Here is a 20464-nt window from a genome sequence, read left to right on the forward strand (position 1 = left end):
CCCTCTTGTAGATAGACGGCAAGACGGGGGACTACGGGTGAGAATCGCAACCTGTAAGCTTATCCAACGGGGCAAGACGCCGCGAGCCTATCATATGGACCACCCGCCCGTCTATCCAGCGGCACGCAGGAGTTATTTCTCAGCCAGTCACACACTGACCACCCGTGGACTCACATTCATATCGCACGTTCAACTAGTCACAAACCGTGTATTTGAGGCCTTTGAATCAGAGTTCAACACCAACGCCAAAGCATTCGTGCCCCTCTCGATTGGCGCTACTAAGCGGCCTTGCAATTTCAATGATCTGCTGTGGCGTTGGGCCGGGATGCGCGTCATCGTGTTCCCGTCCCGGTAGTGTAGGTAGTTGCTGGTGGGGTTGGGCCTCACCGATTTGGGGGCCTAGGAGAGGGTATGAGACGGAACGAGACGTTCACATTGCACGATGCGTAGATGGGGGTGACATACGATACCTATGGGCGACTGGGAGTACTGACCCTGTCATTGGGAGGAGAGTGTAGGTGGTTTGTATCCATGTAAACCTAGATATGATTATGGTGGCGTTACGTTCTTGTGTGATAACGGTCGGTAATATTTTGTGATGTCGGAACGATTACTTCGACACTAAAGTGCGTCTTGTTTGGGCAGATGGAATGATGAAAGAAAGATGATGTTTTCGCCTTACAGGAGACTAGCACTGAGTGTCGCAATATTTAGGTAATTTGCGAGACGCTTACAACATGGGTTTTAGTAACATACTGTTATTCTGGTGACGACAAAAAGTTCACGATCTATTGCGAGACATGATGCTTGCAGGAGGAATGGTGACGCATCACTGTCTCGTGACGAAGTGAAACCGATCGAAGCTTCACAAGCAACGGCACGGTAATCGAAGAATACTGAAAATGCATTGAATCACGCGAGGCTGCAAAGCAAGAGCACACGCCAATTATCATACAAAACGGGGAGAATCGACAGGCCGGGACGTAGCAAAATACTTGCTCAGGCCCGCTCGCTGCTCACAATGGTCGGACCATCTTCATCTCTGCGTCGAGAGTTGCGATCAGAACCCTGACCACGACCTCCTCCTCTTCCCCGCCATGGCATGCCTCCGCCTCCTCCGCCTCCTCCGCCTCCTCCGCCTCCTCCGCCTCCTCCGCCTCGTTTCGACCTTCCATCCTGCCCACCACCACGTCCGCGGCCAACCTGGAATTGTATCCTAGTAAGCGGCTGTTCGACCCAGTCAATGCCCTTCAGACCCAAGTTGTTCTTCTCCCAGTCACTGAGCTTCCAAGCTTGGTAGAGACCCATCAATCGCTGTTGGTCTATTTCTTCTTTTCCGGGACCAACAGTTCGTGTCAGCTTGATGCCTCGTAGTTCTGGTACCCATGCTTTGATGTATTCGCCGTGTTTGTCGTAGTCGAGTGCTTGTTTGACGGGATTGAAGACGCGGCCCTGCCGCGGATCGTTGCCGACGCCGGCGACGTATTGCCAGTTGCCCCAGTTACTAGCGGGGTCGTAGTCTACGAGGAAGCATTCGTACCACTCGGCTCCGACTCTCCAATCGATGTTTAAGTGTGACGACAGGAAAGAGGCGACGTTTTGCCTCGCGCGGTTGGACGTGTACCCTGTGACGAAGAGTTCGCGGTTCGATGCGTCGATGAGACCGACGCCAGTGCGTCCGGAGCGGAACCGCTGGAAGGATTCGAGCGTCTTCGCTGGATCATCGCCTGCACCACCAGACTTGTCTAGTCGTTTCCACTTCTTTGTTTGTGGCTGTCCCTTGTCGCCTTTGGTACCACGATCTTGAATACCATATAGACTGAACATCTTATGCCCAAACTTTCTCATGCAAAGTCGCATGTAATCTCTCCATAACAGCTCAAAACGTACGGCTGCTGTTCCGGCATTCTCACCCTTTCCGTAGCCAGCTATCTTTTCGCCAGGGCCACGCCCCTCCTCAAAATCAAGCATCGCCCAATGGACCTGCCTGGCGGTGATGTGACCTTGAGCGAGGTAGGCTGACAGCTTGGTGCTAAAATCGAGACCAAGCATGCCATTCCTTGTATCCTTATACGAGCTCATAGCCCCTGAGCTGATGAGATGTTGTATGCGATTCAGACCAGAACTTTCTCCTCCCGAGAAAGGATGCGCCGACTGAGCGTCAGTGGGCCATTGTGGTGGCCAAGTAAGGGTATATGTTTTGTCTTGCTCAAGTGGAGACAGCAAGACTCTCTTCAGCTTCTCCAAAGACGAGGGTATAGTAAATGGTTGTTTTTGGGGTGGTATGCTCGGCGGTAGCGGTGGAAGTTGGGACGGCGTGGGTAGAGTTTGGCGAGGTCGATCGCGCAGTGGTTCGAGTCCTTTCCGGAATGAGGTATATACATTTGGTAGGTCGGAGATCTTGTCGTAGGGTAAATCGCGACTGTTGCGCGTTAGCATACTTTTCTAGACTCAGGGACGAAACTTTTAGGCAGAGCTTACTCGTCTATGTAGTACTTCTCATCGGCCCAGGCCTTGAAATCTACTCCATGCTCTTCTGCGAGTTTCTTTACACTCTCCACTTCTCTTTTCTCCTCTGTGCTGTCGTCGGCGGTCATCCAGATGCCGCTAATCTTGCCCTCGTGCTCGCCTTTGGAGTACCACTCGAGAATGTCAGAAACCACCTCTGGAGTTCTGCCCACGCGCATCTCTAGTCCAGAGCCGCAGTTCAGCCCCGCAATCTTCTCCTTGAGATCCCACACGCCATCCGCTATGAATTGCACGCGATGAGACCCTGTCCGCCATACCTTGGCCACCTCACTGCGCGCCTCGGGATACGGGCTTTTGTCGGTTGGGGAGGAGAGGAAGCCGGACACTTCGATCTGGTTGGCGGGAAAAACGTATACGGGTAAGAGGTGCGTAAAGTTTGCGCCGCCGTGTTCCGAAGTCAACGAGTCATCGCGGTGCCGTCTGTCACCATTTGGAGAGTTTCTCGCGGAATTTGGGCGGGCGGCGTGAAGGGACGCGGCATGGAAAGCAGGATTGTCTGAAAGGCGGACATCGCGACTGAGTACGTAGAGCAAGATGCGAGGAATGCGGCTGGACATAATCGGAGGCTCGTCGTCGGCAGCAGTAAAAGCGCGAGTGCAACAGTCGGAACAAACAAATAAATCGCAGGTGTTGCACGGCGGCCAGGAGCAACTACGTCGTAACATCAAGGTTACGATTCATAGAAGACCTGGTAGTGGAGAGTCGGGAGCATTGCGGTGCCGCAGGCGAAAGAGAAGCAGCTTCAGGGCCTGCGGGACGTCATGACCCTATGAAGGCGACAATGGGGCTCTCACCGAAATTTCTAGGGCACGAGGCCGCTGGACACTAAAAGGTGCCCTAAATGTCATCTGTCAGCCATATCAGGCATTCTCCACCGGAAGGGGTACAGATGGTCGAAACTGAGGAGATCCGGTTCAAGATTGGTGATGCTTGCTGCAGCATCGCCAACCAGGATTATGACGTGAGGGACGACTTAGCGCGCCGCCACAATTCGCTATGGCCGCTGCAGGGACGCAAAACGAGCGACTTGGGGACGGGCCGAGCGTTCGTAGAGAGCATAAAGCTGGCGATGGTCGTGCTGTCATGGAAGTACGGAGCGATCGCGAGACGTGCATTGCATGCGCCATGCCGCGACTGGTCAAGCCCCAGCTGAGTTCTAGATGGTTCGGCGCCCAAAGCAGCCGCGCAGGGACCGCTAATCGTTCATCTTAGCAGCCTTGATCGTGCAGCTTGATCTCGATAGTTGTCGATTCGGAGCGGAAATCGTGTGCCAGGTACCGCTAGGGGCACGTGGCTTCGACCCGGCTCGAGGTATGACATGACACCTGGCATGCTCCGTTCCAAGGCTGTCCGATGTCTCGCCGACTCGCAACACATGGACAAAGACTGCTTAATGCAGTGCCACCTCGCTTGCCCTATACACTGTGTTATGCACACCATCACCAAGTGCTGGTAGTGATGAGCCTGCAGCATGTATATGCCGTCGTTGCATTCGTGGTCCAATGAGTGCGAGTCTCGGATAGAGTGGTCGAGTGAGCAGGGTATCACAGACGTGTGCATCGATGGAAGAGGACAGTCTTGCTGGTGATCGTGGTTGAGCCATGTGTCGGGCATGGGTGACGCCATCTCGTAGGAGAACCGCGACAGCTGGCTGAGCCGTAGAAACCTTGGAATGCTCCAAGCACGCCAAGTCTCTAGGGGACCAGCCTTCTAAAATCAACATGATTTGCCATGAAACGTCCAAGTAAACCATCTCAATGAAGATAACACGATTAAAGCTATCAGGACGCCGGTTCAACGGTTCACGATCCTGTCTTTCACCCCATGACTCCAGATTAGGCCTAGCGTAGCTGTGAATCACTCCTTCTTTATCGTTACCCTAAAACTATAAACTGCGGGCAACTGAGCCCTGAGCATGCTGTATCTCCACTACCCTACCTGTCAATCTAAACAAGGTCTTACACCACACTGGAGATCAAACCTACACCGAGGCAATGCATGGGTACTATCACTCACACAGGGCACAAAGTAAAGCGCTCATCATTGCGGGCACCAATAGTTGCGACCGCTGTAGCAGTGACATGTACTGATTGACGACGGGGAAGCATCGTTCCCCCACGCCCGCAAGAGGAACTGCGCTACTGTGGGAACGACAGGCATCGGAAAGTTCAGGCCCAAGTAAAATCAACACAAACGCTGCTCGTATGACTCCCAATAGCGATAAGCTTACACAGAACATATGCAGGTAGCACTTATTTGGTAGTTCGATAACAAGTATGATCACTTGGGTAAGCCACAGTCTATCTTGCAAACATTATTCAGTAATATTTATTCATGTCAAACTAGTATGTCGGGCTTATCGGTGATCGTTGTTTGAACGGCAGTAGCGTATGAGAGCTTGCAGAAATGGAGTGTACCAGGATGTGTGTTATTGCGAGGTGTGAGGTTGCCAATCTTCGATTAGGATATCTCTGTTCACGGCATATGATTATGAGCCTACGTCAATGCTATTGAGAGGCAGACTGTTCAAACCAACATCATGTTTGCCAGTTGATCTAGTTAGAGAAGACAATGCTCAAGCAAACGACATCAGAGTGACGAGAAGATGCTCATTACATCAAATATGGGTAATCGTGTTTGATAGTCTCATCAATACGTATTCATTACTCCACCGCAGACACTCAACCCATCCCCTCCAACAGCCACGAACGCCTTACTAGCCTCCCTTCCATCATGGCCTGATCATCGTCCCATCTCTCCGCCACGCCATCCGCAAAGCCCGCGTCTGCCACATCTCCGATCGCGAGATCCATCTAACAAACAGTCCGATACACGCCATCCGAGCTTGGCCTCTGCGCCTTGTGCTTATGCTCCTTCCTCAATCCCTTGTTAGCATGCTGCTTCTCGATGCTGGGGCTAGTGCCAGGCTGGAACGCTGCAAGGTCGACCGCATCCGTCTTCATCAGCATCTCGGTGACGCCACAGATGTCAGTGACGAGTCTATCAATCATATCGAGGGACAGACTCTCTCTGACGACCACTCTGAGGATCTCGGTTTTCTCTTCACCGGGCGGGAGGGGGTAGTCTGTGTGTGGGGTTAGTCAAGGTGGGGGTGATGGGTTGAGTGGAAGCGTACTGGGGATGATGTATTGCTTGGCGCGGAGTAGGTTGCTGACGGCTTCTTGCTTGACGTGCGGGAAGTCTTTGTGGAATTCGTCGGTGAGGGTGAAGGCTACGACGGGGAGACCCGCGTTGTAGTCTGCGCTTGTGTCGCCGGAGTCGAATTGCTTCTTGCCCTTTTCGTACTTGAAGTCGCCCTTCTTGCGGTGAATGTCGCTGACGCAACGGTACCAGCCCTATATCATGATGTCAACAATCTATCTTTGTACTACCTGAACATCTGGTACCGTACAGTGTGCTCCAGCGCCCTGCTGAGCAGCCGTGCGTTGGCCAACATGTTTTCCATGATGGCGCGGTATCCAGAGAATCCCAGATGGATCAAGTTGTAGTATTGCGCGATAATCTGAGCTCCTGGACGGGAGAAGTTCAGAGTGTATGACTCCTCTGTTCCACCCAAGTAGTGGAGCTCGAAGATCAAGTGCTTGGGAAGGTAGCTCTCGTCTCGCCAAATGATCCAGCCAACACCGGCATAGACAAGACCAAACTTGTGTCCACTGGTGTTGATGGACTTGACTCGCGGTAGTTCGAAGTTCCACTTCTTGCCAGCCTTTGCGTGGGTGAAGGGGGCGATGAAGCCTCCGGATGCTGCGTCCACGTGGATAGGAATGTCGTTACCAGTCTCCTTCTCGAAAGCGTCTAGGATATCGGAGATCTCTTCAACAGGCTCGTAATGTCCGGTGTATGTGGAACCGAGGATGACAAACACACCGATAGTGTTCTCGTCAATGTTGTCTTTCACCAGCTTTGGATCCAGACGGTAGGAAGACTCTTCGCTTACGGGCAAGATACGTGACTCGACCTCAAAGTACCTTGCAAACTTCTCCAGCGCGACTTGTGCGTTTGCGCCCATGATGATATTGGGGTTCGAAGTATCCTTGCCCTCTGCCCTCCTCTTCTCTTGCCAACGACGCTTCATTGCGAGTCCACCCAAATGAATAGCCTCACTCGAACCAGTAGTCGCTGATCCGATGGCCTTCTCGCCCTTCTGTGCTCCCCACATGTTAGCAATGATGGAAACACACCGTGCGTGCATATCCATCATTGCGGGGTACTCGTCGGCGTCCGACATGTTCTTCGACAAGTTCTCGATCATGAGCTGCTCGGCTTCCTTCTCCATGTATGTTCCGACGAAAGACGCCAAGTTCAAGCTTGGGCGTCCGTCCAGATCAAGCTCATCCTTGAGCAACTGATGGACAACGTCCGCCGGAGCTCCATCCTGGGGAATTTTGAATTTCGACAGCTCCGTGCCAGCGGCATAGCGACTTGAGTAAGGTGTGATGTGTGATGTCGCTCGACTCGAAGCTTTGTGGCCTCCAGCCTTGTGCATGGGGTGGTCCTTCAGAGTCTCGAGGAGCTCATCGGTATCGACGTGTCTAGCGAGTCCGGCCATGGTGATGGATGTTCGAAAAAGGTGGTTATGTTAGTACAAGTTGGAATTGGTGCAAGGTTTGCATGTATCAAGCAGAGTATTCCATTTTATACGAGTGTTTGACGGTACACGTAGACAGCGTTCATGCGCATGACGACACATTACGTCCGTTGTCGCTCACAGACACACCGGCAATGCAGCAAAAATCGAACATGCAGCCCAGGCAGAACCCAGTCCGAAAAGCTTGTCATTTGCTTGGTAAAAAGCTTGTTTCTGGCAGTGAAAAGGCCTTGTAGAAGGCATGGCAGCCAATGAAGGATGCATTTCCGCGGCCCACTGCGGGCGTTGGCTATGTGCTCAACCGGAGAACCGGCAAACAAAGGAACCACGTACGCGTCGGCTTCTCGTACTGGCTGATCTAGCCTCGTACCTTGCAGAGAATGCCCAGAGCGAAAATAACGCATGGTGACGAACCTGCATCGTAGCATAACATCCGGAAGCAAGTAGCCCTGACGTGTTTGTGTTATTGATGGGTCGATGACGAAACCCCTCCGGTACATCGTTTCGCCGACAGCGCGTGATCACGTGATGAACCTGACATCCTCAAGCATCCCATGCTCATCGGATGTTGGAGATTCCCAGCGGGAGTGCATACACGTCCGCTAGAGCATCCCAAATATCGGATCTTAGATCCTACACGTACCCGGTTGAAGGCTACGAAACGCTCAAAGTTTCGGGTGGTAAGATGGATCGGTGATCATGACGTAGTCACGTCATCGCCATCCATCACATCCGCCTCCGCCGTAGAACGCGGGGAAAATCGACTGACGCGTCCTTGACAGCCTGGGTCGTACAGTACGCGGCCTCGGTGCCTTGATGGTGCGTGTGAAGTATACCTTTGAAGCCAAATGTTTATTCGGTTGGAACGAAGTAGTCCAAGCAGTGCTGCAGCTTCTTTCTCCATCCTCTCAAGCCCAACTGTGGTTCGTTGAGTTCGTCCGCTTTGTAGTCCGATACCCAAACAAGCGGGTCACTTACCGACGCTCCGCCCCCCCCAATAACGTCGCCACGCAGTGGTGTTGTAATCGACTCGTCTTACTCTTTAGCTTCGCTGCCTAGCTACATCTTACCTGTGTTCTTCTACCACTTTTCCCCATCCCCCCATTCCTCATCAATCACTAGGTCACCATGCGGTTCTCACGCGTTGTACCAGTCTTGCCTCTGGCGACTGCATTTGTCATTACCGAACCGGAAGTTTTCTCCAACATCAACATTGAGAAGTCTGGAAAGCAGCTCGTCGATGGCGCTCAAAATGTTTTCGACAACGCCCAGAGCGTACTTGACGATGCGTTCAGCAAGGTCAAAGATGGTGCCAAGGATGTTTACAGCAAGATCCATCATGCTGGCGCCGACATTGAGTCGTGGTTAGAGGGAAACCAATTCGACGACAGTGTCGTTGACTTTGAGGACCCTCATCACGGTCACGACGGGCCGCCACACCACGGCAAACCTCACCACCCTCCGCACGACCAGAAGCCAAACCGCACAGTCTACGAGCTCATCAACGAGAGCAAATATACTACGAAGCTCGCAAAGTGGATCAACGAGTTCGACGACATCGTCGAGGCACTCAACAGCACTAAGGCGAACTACACCGTTTTTGCCCCCACAGACGAGGCCTTCGAGAAGATCCCTGAGCACCACCACAAGCCGTCCAAGGAAGTTCTGAAGGACATCCTTCTATACCACGTCACTGACGACTTGTACCCTGCTGGCCGCGTACTCAAGACATACACCATCCCAACCCTCTACACACCCAGCAAGAACCTAGGTCACCCACAGCGCCTAACCGTCCGTGTCACACTCAAGGGCCCCGCGATCAACTTCTACAGCCGCCTCGTAGCCGTCAACATCTTTGGCACCAACGGCGTGGTCCACGGCGTCGACTCCATCCTCGTGCCTCCCCCCAACGTCGCCTCCATCATCGACCTGCTCCCCGGCGAGTTCAGCACGCTCGAGCTGGGTCTAGGAAAGACTGGTCTGTTCGACAAGATCAACAGCACCGAGTACGAGCACAACGGCGGAACTTTCTTCGCTCCCTCCAACTTTGCATTCCAGAAACTTGGTGAGCGTGCCAATGCTTTCTTGTTCTCAAAGTACGGAGAGAAATACCTCAAGGCTCTGCTAGAATACCACATGGTTGTTGATGAGACGCTTTACTCTGATGCATTCTACGATGGACGGAAGAAGGATGACAAGGACTCTGTTCAGGAGCGTCCTGGAGGCTACCACTACGACATGCCCACTGTCCTTTGCGGCAAGAACCTCGCTGTGGACGTCGGCCGCTACGGACCTTTTGTTGAGATTAGGATCAACGGCTTCTCGCGCGTTACCATCCACGATGGTGTTGCTAGCGACGGTGTTATCCAGGTCGTCTCCAACGTCTTGATCCCACCCAAGACCGCTGGTGGCGAGCAGGTCTTCTGGAAGGGTGAGGAGCTTAGCGTCGAGGAGCTCAAGGAACGCCTTCAGCCTCTTGTTGAGAACATGGAGTTGTAAGCGATGGCTTTGTATGAGCACTGAATTTGTATGTTCTTGCAGCGCGACAATCTTTACGACATATTCCTTGTATAATAGCCTTGTCTCCCAGCGGAGCAGGTACTTCACAATAGCACGCGTATGAATTGAATAGCAGATGAGCGAATTGATACAGAGATCGCATTTACTTCGTGCTTCATACGGTGGTTCTGCCAGATCTCATTCTATTGTAGGCCCAAAGACAAGGAGTGCCTATACCAAACACAAAAGTGAACTAAAGCGCCGTACAGAGCAGGAACTCTTCCAAATAACTGGCTTCTACGAGAAGTCCTCGCCTCCCTCTTCAATTGTGTTCTTGACCCGTAACAGAAGCGTAGTCTTCCACTTATCGAGCTTGCTCAGCTGGTCGAATTGGAACAGCTATTACGCGTCAACATAACGCATATTTGGAAAGCGTAGGTCAAAAGGAGAACATACCTTATCAGCAAACATCTCCTGGTCGCCTTCCTGCACCGCACCTGCCAAGTCAACGAGCAACGCGTGCTCCCTCTGCTGCTGGAAGCTTGGATCTAGCTCCCTGTACCTGTCAAGCGCAGTGTTGACACCAACCTGGTCGCCTGTGCATAGCTGGCAGATACCAGCTTTGAGAAGGTACTCCTTGACGGACCAGCGCATGAGGTTGTTGGAAATAGAGGTCCTGGCGACCTTTTCATAAAGCTCAATGGCTTTGTAGTAGTCCTTGCCTTCTAAAGCGACGAGATCAGCAGTCTTGAGCCAAAGCTTGTTGGCGAGTGCCTGTGGGGGTGGGTTAGTTTTTGCCAAAAAGTTGGGTGTTGGGTGAATTACTTCGGCGTTGTCCTAGAGACAAGTTAGCATGTGGTCAAGAGTACATTATGATGTAGTACTTACGCTCTCGTACCATCCAGCCGCTTCCTCGTAGGCGGCTGCGGCTCGGGCGTTGTCACCAAGCTCGACTTCGTAGAGCTCGGCAAGGTTCTGCTTGTGAGTGGCTGCACGGCGGAAGTTGCCTTTGGCACAGTAATGCGCAATGGCTTTGTCTAAACACCTCGCAGCTGCTTCTGGGTCATCTTTGCGGTAGGCCTCTGATGTCGTATTAGTTGAAGCTGAATTAACGTGAGAGTAGAAGCATACTGAAGGCGTCTGTGAGCGTGTTTGCTTCGTCATCAGGTTCGTTCAGGTGCTGACGTTGTACTGATGCTGCCTTTTCGAAAGCCTCGCCTGCCTCCTTGCCTGAACTTCGTTAACCTGCAAGATCGCGTTGTGTTGCAGGATCCGTCTGCCCATACCCATCTTTTGCATGCGGAACGCATTTGCTGCAGCGATAAACTGCTCTGCGGCTGCCTCATCTATCACGTGCGTCAGCCAAAAAGGGCACATATGCCGCGGTCTGTGTCATACACTTGTCTGCCTTGTTACTGAAGAAACTGAAGCCACCGCCTGCCTTCTGCAATGATGTTTCTGCCTGTCCACCTCGATATCAGTTATCTGCTGTGTGGCTGAGTCGTGAGTGTAGGCCCCACCTGTCGCAGCAGCGCTCGTGGATCACCGGCCATATTCGCTGTATTTTCTAGAGTTGGTGGTATACGAGGATGAGAGGGGTTGAATAGAGGATGTGACTGTGCAGGCAGACGTAATGTTGAAACTTTGGTCGAGACAGGTGGCTGCACTTGGTGTCTCAATGAGCGATGACGACCCACGTTGGTCCATGCGAGGGCTGTGACCTCGGCGGCGGCGTTACTGCATCCGCACTAGTGTTTGCAACCGCCTCGAGCTTCACGACTTTACATCCACAGCAGCGTCGCTCAGACCTCGCGATAGAAGAGAAAGATTGCCATTATAATGCTACGCTGAAATATCGCACGGTATACAACGAAATTCTGATCCGGCTCGACGAACGTCCTACCCCGCCTCGCGCATCACATCCACCATGGCCGCACGTCGCGCGTTTGCGTTCACGAGGTTTTGCAAGACTTCACAGTACCTACAGATACGCTCCTACACGTCTTCTCATGTACGACTATATAAGGACCCCGCCGAGGAAAAGTCCGCACGCAAGAACGGGGGTATACATCCCGACGAACTCGAAGAGCTTCTAGCAAAGCCCACCTGGTCCGTCGAGTCTCTACGACCACCGAAGACGCGTGCTCCCGACGCTCCTCGGATTACCTCTCAACAACTACATCACCTGCTACGCCTATCAGCCCTCCCACCACCAGAAACGGCCGAACAAGAACAGAAGATGCTAGATACACTAGCAGCGCAATTGCACTTTGTGGGCAAGATACAGGAGGTGGATACAACGGGTGTGAAGCCATTACGGGCTATACGGGATGAGACGATGGCTGCAGAAGAAGAGCAGACGATTACGTTGGAGACACTCAAAGACGCCCTGGGTAAAGAGAAGGTTATAGGACAGCATCACAAGCGGCTGCAACGGGATACTACGCCTGCAGATGCGGAAGATGTCGAGGACTGGGATGTTCTGGGCTCGGCGGAACGAAAGTCTGGCAAATACTTCGTTGTAGAGAGCGAACGGCCGCAGGAATAATCTCCTCGTCCTAGGCCATTCCAGACGTGTAGGTCAGGAGCAATCAGTTTGGGATAGCACTGTCATCGCTACGGATAGGATACGCTAAGAGTGGTATGACTACTTTGTTTCTCGCCAAGGAAACCAAACGCCAAACGCCCCAGAAGTCGTAAGAAAAGACGTTGAGAAAGTAACGACGGGCTCATAAGGGGATATCAGATTGAGCAGCATGAAGCAGCAGGATTCATTCGCGATGCTCGATCTCTCATGAGAAAATAAGCCTTCGCTTCAGGAGACAAAGGAAAGCCGAAGAAAGGAACCACAACGCCAGGCCCAGTGAGGCGACCATCAAGACATGGAGGTACCGAGAAAACTGGCCAAGAGGAGGTCACGCCGACCAGGGATCGACTTCCAAGCCGCATTCCGTACAACGCTTAATAACATGCGATTCCACACCACAATCGCAAAATGGCGCCTCATCCAGATCATCCAGCTCAGGTGTTGGCAACCGGCCTAGCCTAGGTGTAGGAGGAGGCGTTGGCCCCGCAGAGGAGTTCGAAACCCCCTTCGACTCCACCGGCAATTCTCTGTTCGACTTTGCTGAGCCATGAATAACCACTGGCTTCGATTTTCCTTTAGACACGTGCTTGGCGGAAGTCACGTGTGTCACGTGTCTCTCACCAAGTCCCGTAGCCCTACCTCTCAGTGCGGGGTGAGATTGCTCGACCTGTCGAAGACTGCTTCGTGGATATGTATGATTGTTATCCAAGGGGTATAAGACGAAGTCGGTATATGTCTGGACTGGAGGCTCGACTTTGCGGAGCGCCCAGGAGCGACGACGAGATTCCTCGATCTGGACGCCGCGGCCATTGTGGTATGTCGTCTGACGATACCCATACCCCTCTTGCTTCTGTTCCGACATGGCTGGTGCCTGATGGGTTGACTGGAGTGATGGCGACGACGACGACGGCATGGTGGTATCCCACTGCAGTCAGCGTTATGGGAAAAGCCAGAAGGAGTTGGAAGTGATCTTGAAAGTCTTCTCAAGTCCTCCAAGTTGGTTCTAAGGCCAAGAAGAGATGTTGTGGGATGGTTATGTGGAGAGGGGCAGTGGGGAGGAGGAGAGAGGAAGGGGTCCGGAGGTGGGTGGTGGGCGGTGCGAGTATATACAGTGCGGGATCAGCCCGCCAAGCTTTCTCCCGCCTGACACCCCCGGGCTCTGGCTCCCATCACCACGCCCCCTCGGTTGCTTGCTCTTCTGCAGCAATCGACTCCCACGCTCGCAAGTAGTTTGGAGAGACTCGATTCGTTCGAAAAGACAGGGATTCACAGGACTTGTATGACTCTAGTGCACTTTTGCACACTTCCGGATTGGGATGGGGGTGTGTCTAATGTCGAAGTCAGTATGAGCGTCCAACGTTGTAAGTGAGGGGCTTTCGAGCCTTCGAGGCCAATAGGGAGACTGCATGGATTCGATGCATCGGGGTTTAGGGGTGCCTGCCTGTGGACCTTGTCGTCGCTGGCCGTCTCTCTTCAGCCCGAGCTTATATGGATGATATGTCCTCTTGAACGGGTCTCCTAGTAATCTACAATGCCACCCAATGCATTTTGAATTGAAGCTCTGTGTTTTCTCTCTTTCTGACATCTCCATTGAATTGCTGTGGCGAGACTGTTTGTGGGTGGCCGACGGTATGCCAAGGCCCTCCCCCAAAATCCTCCATTATGCCAAATCGTACTCTACAACTCTTTGAACTGCCCCTGTGCCCTGTGCAGGGTACGTTTTCGTTAACTCTCAGCAATATCATAGTCTCCAGCAGGACGGAGATGGGAAATAAATGACTTCTCACAACACCCATGGAACATCTCATGAGGCAAGATGGGTAGGCAAGATACCAGGAGATGTAGGACACATATCCGACAAACTCCACCACAAAGGCGATGAACATCTTCTTGAGAGAACGATACTTTGCCGCCTAAGCAGTCGTGTCTTGATTTCCATTCCCCTCCTTCTGATAATAATCATACAAATACCTCCACTCCCACAAAACGCAAAAGAAAAACGCCACTGGGTGAACCATCTTCCCAGCACCCAGTTCCCATGCCATGGTATTATGAAAGCCGTCGAACACCGAAATTCTTCCGTTCCGAAACCCCCCAAAAAAGAAAAAAGCCCTAAAACGCCTATCCCCATGCTACGTTGGTCGAGTACATGTTACACCCGTTCTTTACAACCTCAGCGTTATTCCGACTCCCATTGCCCATCCACGTCTTCATCCGTATCCCCATCCGCATCTCTATCAGTACCCCCATCCACATCTTCATCTGTTTCCCCTTCAGCATCCATAGAGGAGTTCTACTCCGGACTAGCCAGACACTTCTCCTCCTCTTCTTCAACGGAACTCTACTCCGGACTCGCTACACTACCCCCGGGCTCCACACTTGCACTCGCCCTACTCCTCTCCTTCCCCCCACCACCAAGACTAAGTTTAATCTTTTTCTTCTTGGGTGAATCACCACCCACATCATCAACATCTCTATCGCGTTTCCCCTCGCCCCTCTCACTACTCTCACTATGCTTCCGATCACCCATATCAGGCCTCCCTGTTTTTAACTTGACTTTCAACGTGCCGTTACTTCCACCGGTACCGTTAGACGGTTTATCACGATCAGCTTTCTTGATATACGAGCTTTTTTTCTTCATCTTGCGGCGCTCGGGGGTATCGTCTGCGTCGAAGTCGTCGGCGTCGTCGGTGGCGGCGAAGCGTTTGACGGGCGAAATGCCCTTTGATTTACTGCTTGTTTTTGTCTTCTCGGAGGGGTCTTGGGAGCCAGGAGCAGGAGTGCCCATGCGGCTTCCGAGCGGAGTGTTGCCGACGCCTGAACCGGTGCCATTTTGGCCGGTGAGTTTAGCCATGGCGTTGCGCGAGGACTGGCGGCCGCTGATGCCGAGGCACTTTTCGAGGTGTTGGGCGAATCGCGTTATGAGTAAGCTGCGCTTGCAGTTGGGACAGGTGTGCCAGGGGATGTACGAGGCGGGTTTGCCGCCCGTATTGAGTTTGATCTCCTTGGTGTCGCCGCCGGCCATGTCGGTGTCTTGGGAGCCGGGGGTGCCTACGCTCTCCTTTTCGGCGTTCTTCTGCTGCTGCTTGATGAGCTCGCGTTCCTTCTTGCTCTTGGCCATGTCGGTGGGGAAGGGGTTGCCGTAGACATCGTGCCCGGATCGCTGGACCCACGGATACAGCATGCAGTATTCTTTGGTCAGGTCCGGGTTCTGCATGCCCTTGCCCATGATGGGGTGCATCAGCCGGGGCAGCTTGCAGTGCGGACATATTATCTCGGGTGTTGTCTTGAGCGGGTTGCCCTTGAGGAAGACGCGTCCGTTCTCGTACTTGGCTGCGGTCGTCTCAGCGATGGGTATCGACGTGGCGCCCGTGGTGTTTTGCTTCTGCGACTGGGGCTCGAGGTTTGCGAGGGCGATGGACTCGGCCTGGGTGGCGGCCGACTGCATGCGAAGCAGCTTCTCGGAGCGGTGGCATGACAGGGCCGTGGTGAAGACGATGTTGCTCAGCAAATCGTCGAGGATGTTGGTAGTCTGCGACACGTTTCTTAGCAAGGCGCAACACTCACGCATAGCCGAGGAGGCGGTTTGCGGCGGACAGGCGTACCAATTCTGCCAGCGCGTCGGATGGCAGGCCGACGGCAGCGTCGACGCCCTCGCCCTGGTCGTCTGCCGGGCGGTCCTCAGACATGACGCAGCTGGGCTTGGTGGACGGGAGTGTTCAGGGCGTGGAGAAATGGTTGCTGAGACGTTAGCGTCCAGTACGGGAGACATCGACGCATCCCTGCTCCGGCACCGATTTAGCGCATGCAGCCAGAATCGACCTACCCCACACACCCAAAACCCACACACCGAGAACTGCGTGTTCACCCAAGAATTTGCGGTGGAGCTGCTGCGTCTCCACTGATGCATGTGACTGCAACAAGCAATGGGTATCATTCAGGTCGTCCGTCCGTCTACGCTATCTACGCTACCTAGACTACCTCCCATCTCGCCAGCCTGCCGATGGTACTTCCCGCCTGTCGCACAATGCACACGCGATCCGATTTCGGTACGCCCGAGTCAGCTCCAGGAGTGAGCACCCTGTGCACTACCAGATTCGCAACCGCGGTCGGCATGCCCTCTGCGAGGTTGAAGTTGCCCGTTGTGACGAAGCCGATTAGATCCACTTCGTCAGGGACTAGAGGGTAATTCTCCTCGCCAGCGCTCGGTGGGCCGTTGTCTAGGAGACTCCTTGCAAGATCCCTGCGCTGGAGGTGGTCTGGTTGCTTAACGACACCTCGGCGCTGTTGCTTCGTCGACGTACGCTTTGTGCCGGGTTGTGGCAGCAGGGCAAGCCATTGGCCCCGAAGTTGTGGGTCGGTAGGCAGTCGGTAGATGCGAGCGCAGTCTGTAGGGGTGCCTCGTTGGACCATTGTGATCTTGACAGTGAATACGCCTGTTGGCAATAATGGGCCGCTCGATGAGGCTGGACCATCAATCAAGCCAGCTGCTTGTCTGAAAGAGAGCTGTCTGACGGGAGCCCGAGACTCTTGATATGAAGACACATCTGCAATCAATCGCTGCCAGTCGCAAGACCACGGATCTCCAATCTCGCCCTTCCTACCCTTACCAAGATCAATAGTCGACCATTCAATCCTCTTACCCTTCGGACGCTTAGTCCATTCATGCTTCCTCACCTCGCGCTCACGCAATTCCCAGGCCCAGCCGGCCTCTGTACCAGGATGATCGTACGGGAAGTGCGGCTTCGAGCGCTCAAAGTCGACCTGCCGTCTCTCTTTCAGGCCGCCGAATCTAGGGTTGCCGCCTGTGGAAACCGGGTAGCGCATAATCTGTCGCCATACAGGCATGACACATTTCCAAGGAAGGAGAACCGTCCAAGACTTGCTGTCTCGTGATGTAAATACAAGAGTCGGAATACGTGGATCCGTGGATCGGGCTTCTGGGTCTTCGCCTAATGTGCATGCACCCTTCCGACGGTTGATGGATTTCTGAGATGGCATGGTTCGCTGTGCGGCCAGTCGGCTGTTGGTGTCGAAGATTGAGGCTGCAGTCAGAGTGTTGTCGACTGGCCAAGTTGCGAGAGTTTTCGTCAAGGCAGTCAGCGACTGCTGATCGTGTGCTACTGGCGAAGTGCGAGGAGGATCGCGGAGTCGGGGATCTGAAACGTCAAATGCCAACAGCGCACCGGCTGGTAACGATGCAGCGTCCGTCACAGAGGCCAAAGTCGGCCAGAGTGACTGTGGAGTATCAGAACCAGCCTCTGAGGAAGGCACAGGTGCAAGAATAGAGCAGAGGGCTTCCGCAGCGGCAGGGCCTGTAATCTCAATCGATCCAATATCAAAGCGGACATCTCGAACGGTAACAGCTGGCTTCTGCACCTTGGCCGTCCGAACAACTTCCTCCCAGAGGTGTAAGAAAGCGCTCGGATGCACCCGGATGAGAGCTTTCGTCTTCTTGCCATCTGCATGCGGTGCACACCAGATGACAGTCACCTGAGCAGTCTTCATCAGCAGCTCCGCTTCTCTTTCGTATATCCAGCCTTCCCAGGTCCTAGTGCCATTCCTCCACTTCTTAGCTCTGCCCCTGTTCTGCCATGGGTCTTCTGCGCCCTCTGCAGAGAAGTGAAGACCCTTGAGTAGCCCCGCTATACTGGCTTCAGGACCCTCCAGGCTGAGAGTAGACATGTAACTCATATCCCATGCGACAGCTCCCCGCTGGGTTACAGCTCTATGTGTGAGACGGTATGCCTTGACCGCTGGCTGCAATGGTATGGCAAACCGCCAGAGCGGCTCCTTAGGGTCCGTCATCTTTGCGCGCTTGGTATACCACAGATGCGTAGGAAGCCATGTCTTGTCTCGCTGGCGTCTGCGGAATCGAGATGGAGGGGTAGCGGGCGTGGCCAAGGGCGGGAACTTGCGCTTCGGCTTCGGTGGTGAGGGCTTCGTAACTTGCTTCGGTGCATCCTCCATCTTCACATCTCCGTCGTCGTCTTCTTTCCCACTGCCATCCTTCCTCTTCTTCGCCTTCTGCCTACTCTGCTCCCTCCCCTCTTTCCTCAGAAACTTCTTCTTGCCCTTCCCAACACCGCTCCCACTGGTACCTCTAGCAATGGGCGTGTTGTCTTCTTTAGCTTCCTGTCGCGCCCTGGTCCGCAATCTCTTCGGTACGCGCTGCGGATTGTGGCTTGCGGTCCTCCTCCTCAACTCCCTCGGCACATCTTGAAAAGCCCGTCGCGAAAGCCCTTTCTTGGCCGCCTTCATGGCGCCCTCGAGCGACTTGATCTCATTCTCGTGCGACTTGAGAAAGTTCTTGACGTTGATCTCGCCATTGGGGTACGCGTTGGTAGTCGGAACCGCGGGGATGACATACTGCGGGCGTTGCTGGAACCGGGTGCGTTTGACAGGATTGGCGGGGCCCGTGTTGGAGGGCTGCTTTCTCTTCCTCGAGCTATCGGCCATGGTGGGACGTTCTATCAGTTTATGCTATGCTATAACAAGCTCACTGGGCCAACGGTCGCGGCGACTGAAATCTTAGCGAGATCTCCACACCAACGGGCCTACTAGCGCGGAGTCATTCGTCACGTCCGCACGTGTTTGGCCGAAGCACTGACAGCCTACCAGTGCCGCCCTGGACCCTTTGGCATTGGTCGAGCTTGCTAGGCCAGCAACTGCATTCTGTTTCATCGCGCCGACCCCCCTAGCCCGTTGTTTGATTAATTACTCCATTCACAACATCTTCATTTCGCGATTCGGCCTAGAGCTCCACTTGCTGTGCCCCCCTGTGATTACACCTATCCCCTGCATTGTGCGCACCCACCATGCTGCCCTGTCCATGTGGTCTAGGACATGTCCTGATCATTCAATGTTTTCCCACACTGCGTCTTCACACAACAACAGCATCTCACAGCATCTCTACTTTGAACAGCGCCACCCACTACACTTAGCATCCTCTATTATTACCATACGACACACCACCTACCTTGCTATTGCTAGTACATAATGACCACCCACACGTACACCACAATGTCTCCGACTCCAAGCTTTCAACCTCCTTCCGAGCAAATGTGCAAGATAAATTTCAGCCCACTGCGTTCTCCCTCTCCGCACAAACGCTTCAACAACCACGGGCGCAACCAGTCTGAAGCTATCCAACGCCCCCGGCCCATTAGCGTAGCAGACAACTCTGTCATGGTACAGCACGCAAAGCGGTCCTCGATATACGTCGCAGACGCAAGCTATCTCACACGCACACCCATGGCCTCGCCGACGAGCGACCCCTCCGACGTTGTCGATCACTACGCTATCCTCGAACTCACACCCAAGGCCTCCAACGACGAGATCAGAGCTGCCTATCGCCGTCTACGCTCTGTTTACTTCACCAACGACGCGAAGAAGTACCGTGCTCTGCAGAATGGCTTCGATTGTCTCATGGACCCAGAGTCTCGCCAAGTTTACGATGCTACCTACCAACCAGCTGCGGCAGCGACGTCTTCGCTATCTAGTATCGGTGAGGTCTTGGATCAGGGAAAGCACTGGCGCAAGGATAGCGCTCATGGCGACGACGCGAATGCTGTTATTCTCGAGGAGGAAGAGGAAGAGGAGGAGCAGGACCTGCGGACTGATGACCCGAATTGGGCTCTCAAACGGTTTCAATGTGATGGTCATGAGATTGTGCTGGGCTCTGAGCCGTACCAGTCTTACATTCCTCTGCCCATGTATTCACTGCCGGTGTGTGGACAGCCGAAGTATATCGGCAATTTCGCAGTGAACGCATGGCCGAACTAGGCGAGCTCGTCGATACCCCAAATCTAACATACAGCCTTATCTACTCGGCTTGATAGCCTGAGTTCTTCATGATTGTTTATAGCAGAGCAGGTCTTGCATGCATTTAGCGGTTTGGCCTTGCGGCGCAATGGGCGGTCACTTTGTTCATTTGCTCTTTTGTCCCTCTGTCAACTTAGCGTTGTTTATCAAGCGGCGATTCACCCACCCCTTATCTTGTCTGATAGAAAGTCCCAACTTTACTGCAAATTGGCTACACTCACTATATATCTCGTGTATCGAGCATCTTTGAAATGATAATGTATGACACTACTAGCAAGTTTGGTCGGATCTGCGTGGATATGCATGTGATGAACTTTGTATGGCGAGTCTGAAACACCAGGTCTGCATACGTGGTACGACGGTTTCTACGATATGCAGGGCTAGACAAACGACGGGGAGACTAATCGTGTCACGCG

The 20464-nt window shown here is 53.5% G+C and overlaps 8 protein-coding genes across 8 annotated transcripts; 3 read left to right on the forward strand and 5 right to left on the reverse strand.

Annotated features, from left to right (window-relative positions):
• Positions 1–999: 999 nt before the first annotated feature.
• On the reverse strand, positions 1000–3086 carry BKA58DRAFT_401607 (cryptochrome DASH; the record flags this gene model as incomplete). The annotated part of the gene is made up of 2 exons (XM_046171675.1): positions 1000–2422; positions 2482–3086. The coding sequence occupies 2 exons, from the start codon at positions 3084–3086 to the stop codon at positions 1000–1002; spliced, it is 2028 nt and encodes a 675-aa protein (XP_046024881.1).
• Positions 3087–5090: 2004 nt separating this feature from the next.
• Positions 5091–7585, reverse strand: BKA58DRAFT_384284 (pyridoxal phosphate-dependent transferase). The gene is made up of 3 exons (XM_046170251.1): positions 5942–7585; positions 5666–5885; positions 5091–5614 (listed from the first exon to the last, which is right to left on the reverse strand). The coding sequence occupies exons 1-3, from the start codon at positions 7097–7099 to the stop codon at positions 5343–5345; spliced, it is 1650 nt and encodes a 549-aa protein (XP_046024882.1). The 5' UTR covers positions 7100–7585; the 3' UTR covers positions 5091–5342.
• Positions 7586–7885: 300 nt separating this feature from the next.
• BKA58DRAFT_384286 (FAS1 domain-containing protein) lies at positions 7886–9784 on the forward strand. The gene has a single exon (XM_046170252.1). The coding sequence runs from the start codon at positions 8267–8269 to the stop codon at positions 9635–9637; it is 1371 nt and encodes a 456-aa protein (XP_046024883.1). The 5' UTR covers positions 7886–8266; the 3' UTR covers positions 9638–9784.
• Positions 9785–11314, reverse strand: BKA58DRAFT_384290 (alpha-soluble NSF attachment protein). The gene is made up of 8 exons (XM_046170253.1): positions 11158–11314; positions 11036–11099; positions 10924–10983; positions 10769–10867; positions 10526–10719; positions 10463–10474; positions 10094–10411; positions 9785–10036 (listed from the first exon to the last, which is right to left on the reverse strand). Exons 1-8 carry the CDS (start codon positions 11188–11190, stop codon positions 9935–9937), a joined length of 882 nt encoding a protein of 293 aa, XP_046024884.1. The 5' UTR covers positions 11191–11314; the 3' UTR covers positions 9785–9934.
• Positions 11315–11402: 88 nt separating this feature from the next.
• Positions 11403–12369, forward strand: BKA58DRAFT_169853 (uncharacterized protein). The gene has a single exon (XM_046165145.1). The coding sequence runs from the start codon at positions 11565–11567 to the stop codon at positions 12183–12185; it is 621 nt and encodes a 206-aa protein (XP_046024885.1). The 5' UTR covers positions 11403–11564; the 3' UTR covers positions 12186–12369.
• BKA58DRAFT_169854 (uncharacterized protein) lies at positions 12370–13323 on the reverse strand. The gene has a single exon (XM_046165146.1). The coding sequence runs from the start codon at positions 13135–13137 to the stop codon at positions 12553–12555; it is 585 nt and encodes a 194-aa protein (XP_046024886.1). The 5' UTR covers positions 13138–13323; the 3' UTR covers positions 12370–12552.
• Positions 13324–14565: 1242 nt separating this feature from the next.
• BKA58DRAFT_401613 (ribonuclease P complex subunit Pop1) lies at positions 14566–18683 on the reverse strand (the record flags this gene model as incomplete). The annotated part of the gene is made up of 3 exons (XM_046171676.1): positions 14566–15756; positions 15830–15925; positions 16206–18683. 3 exons carry the CDS (start codon positions 18681–18683, stop codon positions 14566–14568), a joined length of 3765 nt encoding a protein of 1254 aa, XP_046024887.1.
• A 48-nt stretch (positions 18684–18731) lies between these two features.
• BKA58DRAFT_384301 (uncharacterized protein) lies at positions 18732–20325 on the forward strand. The gene has a single exon (XM_046170254.1). The coding sequence runs from the start codon at positions 19224–19226 to the stop codon at positions 20007–20009; it is 786 nt and encodes a 261-aa protein (XP_046024888.1). The 5' UTR covers positions 18732–19223; the 3' UTR covers positions 20010–20325.
• Positions 20326–20464: the final 139 nt, after the last annotated feature.

This window comes from Alternaria rosae (assembly GCF_020736505.1).
Source record: "Alternaria rosae strain MPI-PUGE-AT-0040 chromosome Unknown BKA58scaffold_5, whole genome shotgun sequence".
Classification (NCBI taxonomy): domain Eukaryota; kingdom Fungi; phylum Ascomycota; class Dothideomycetes; order Pleosporales; family Pleosporaceae; genus Alternaria; species Alternaria rosae.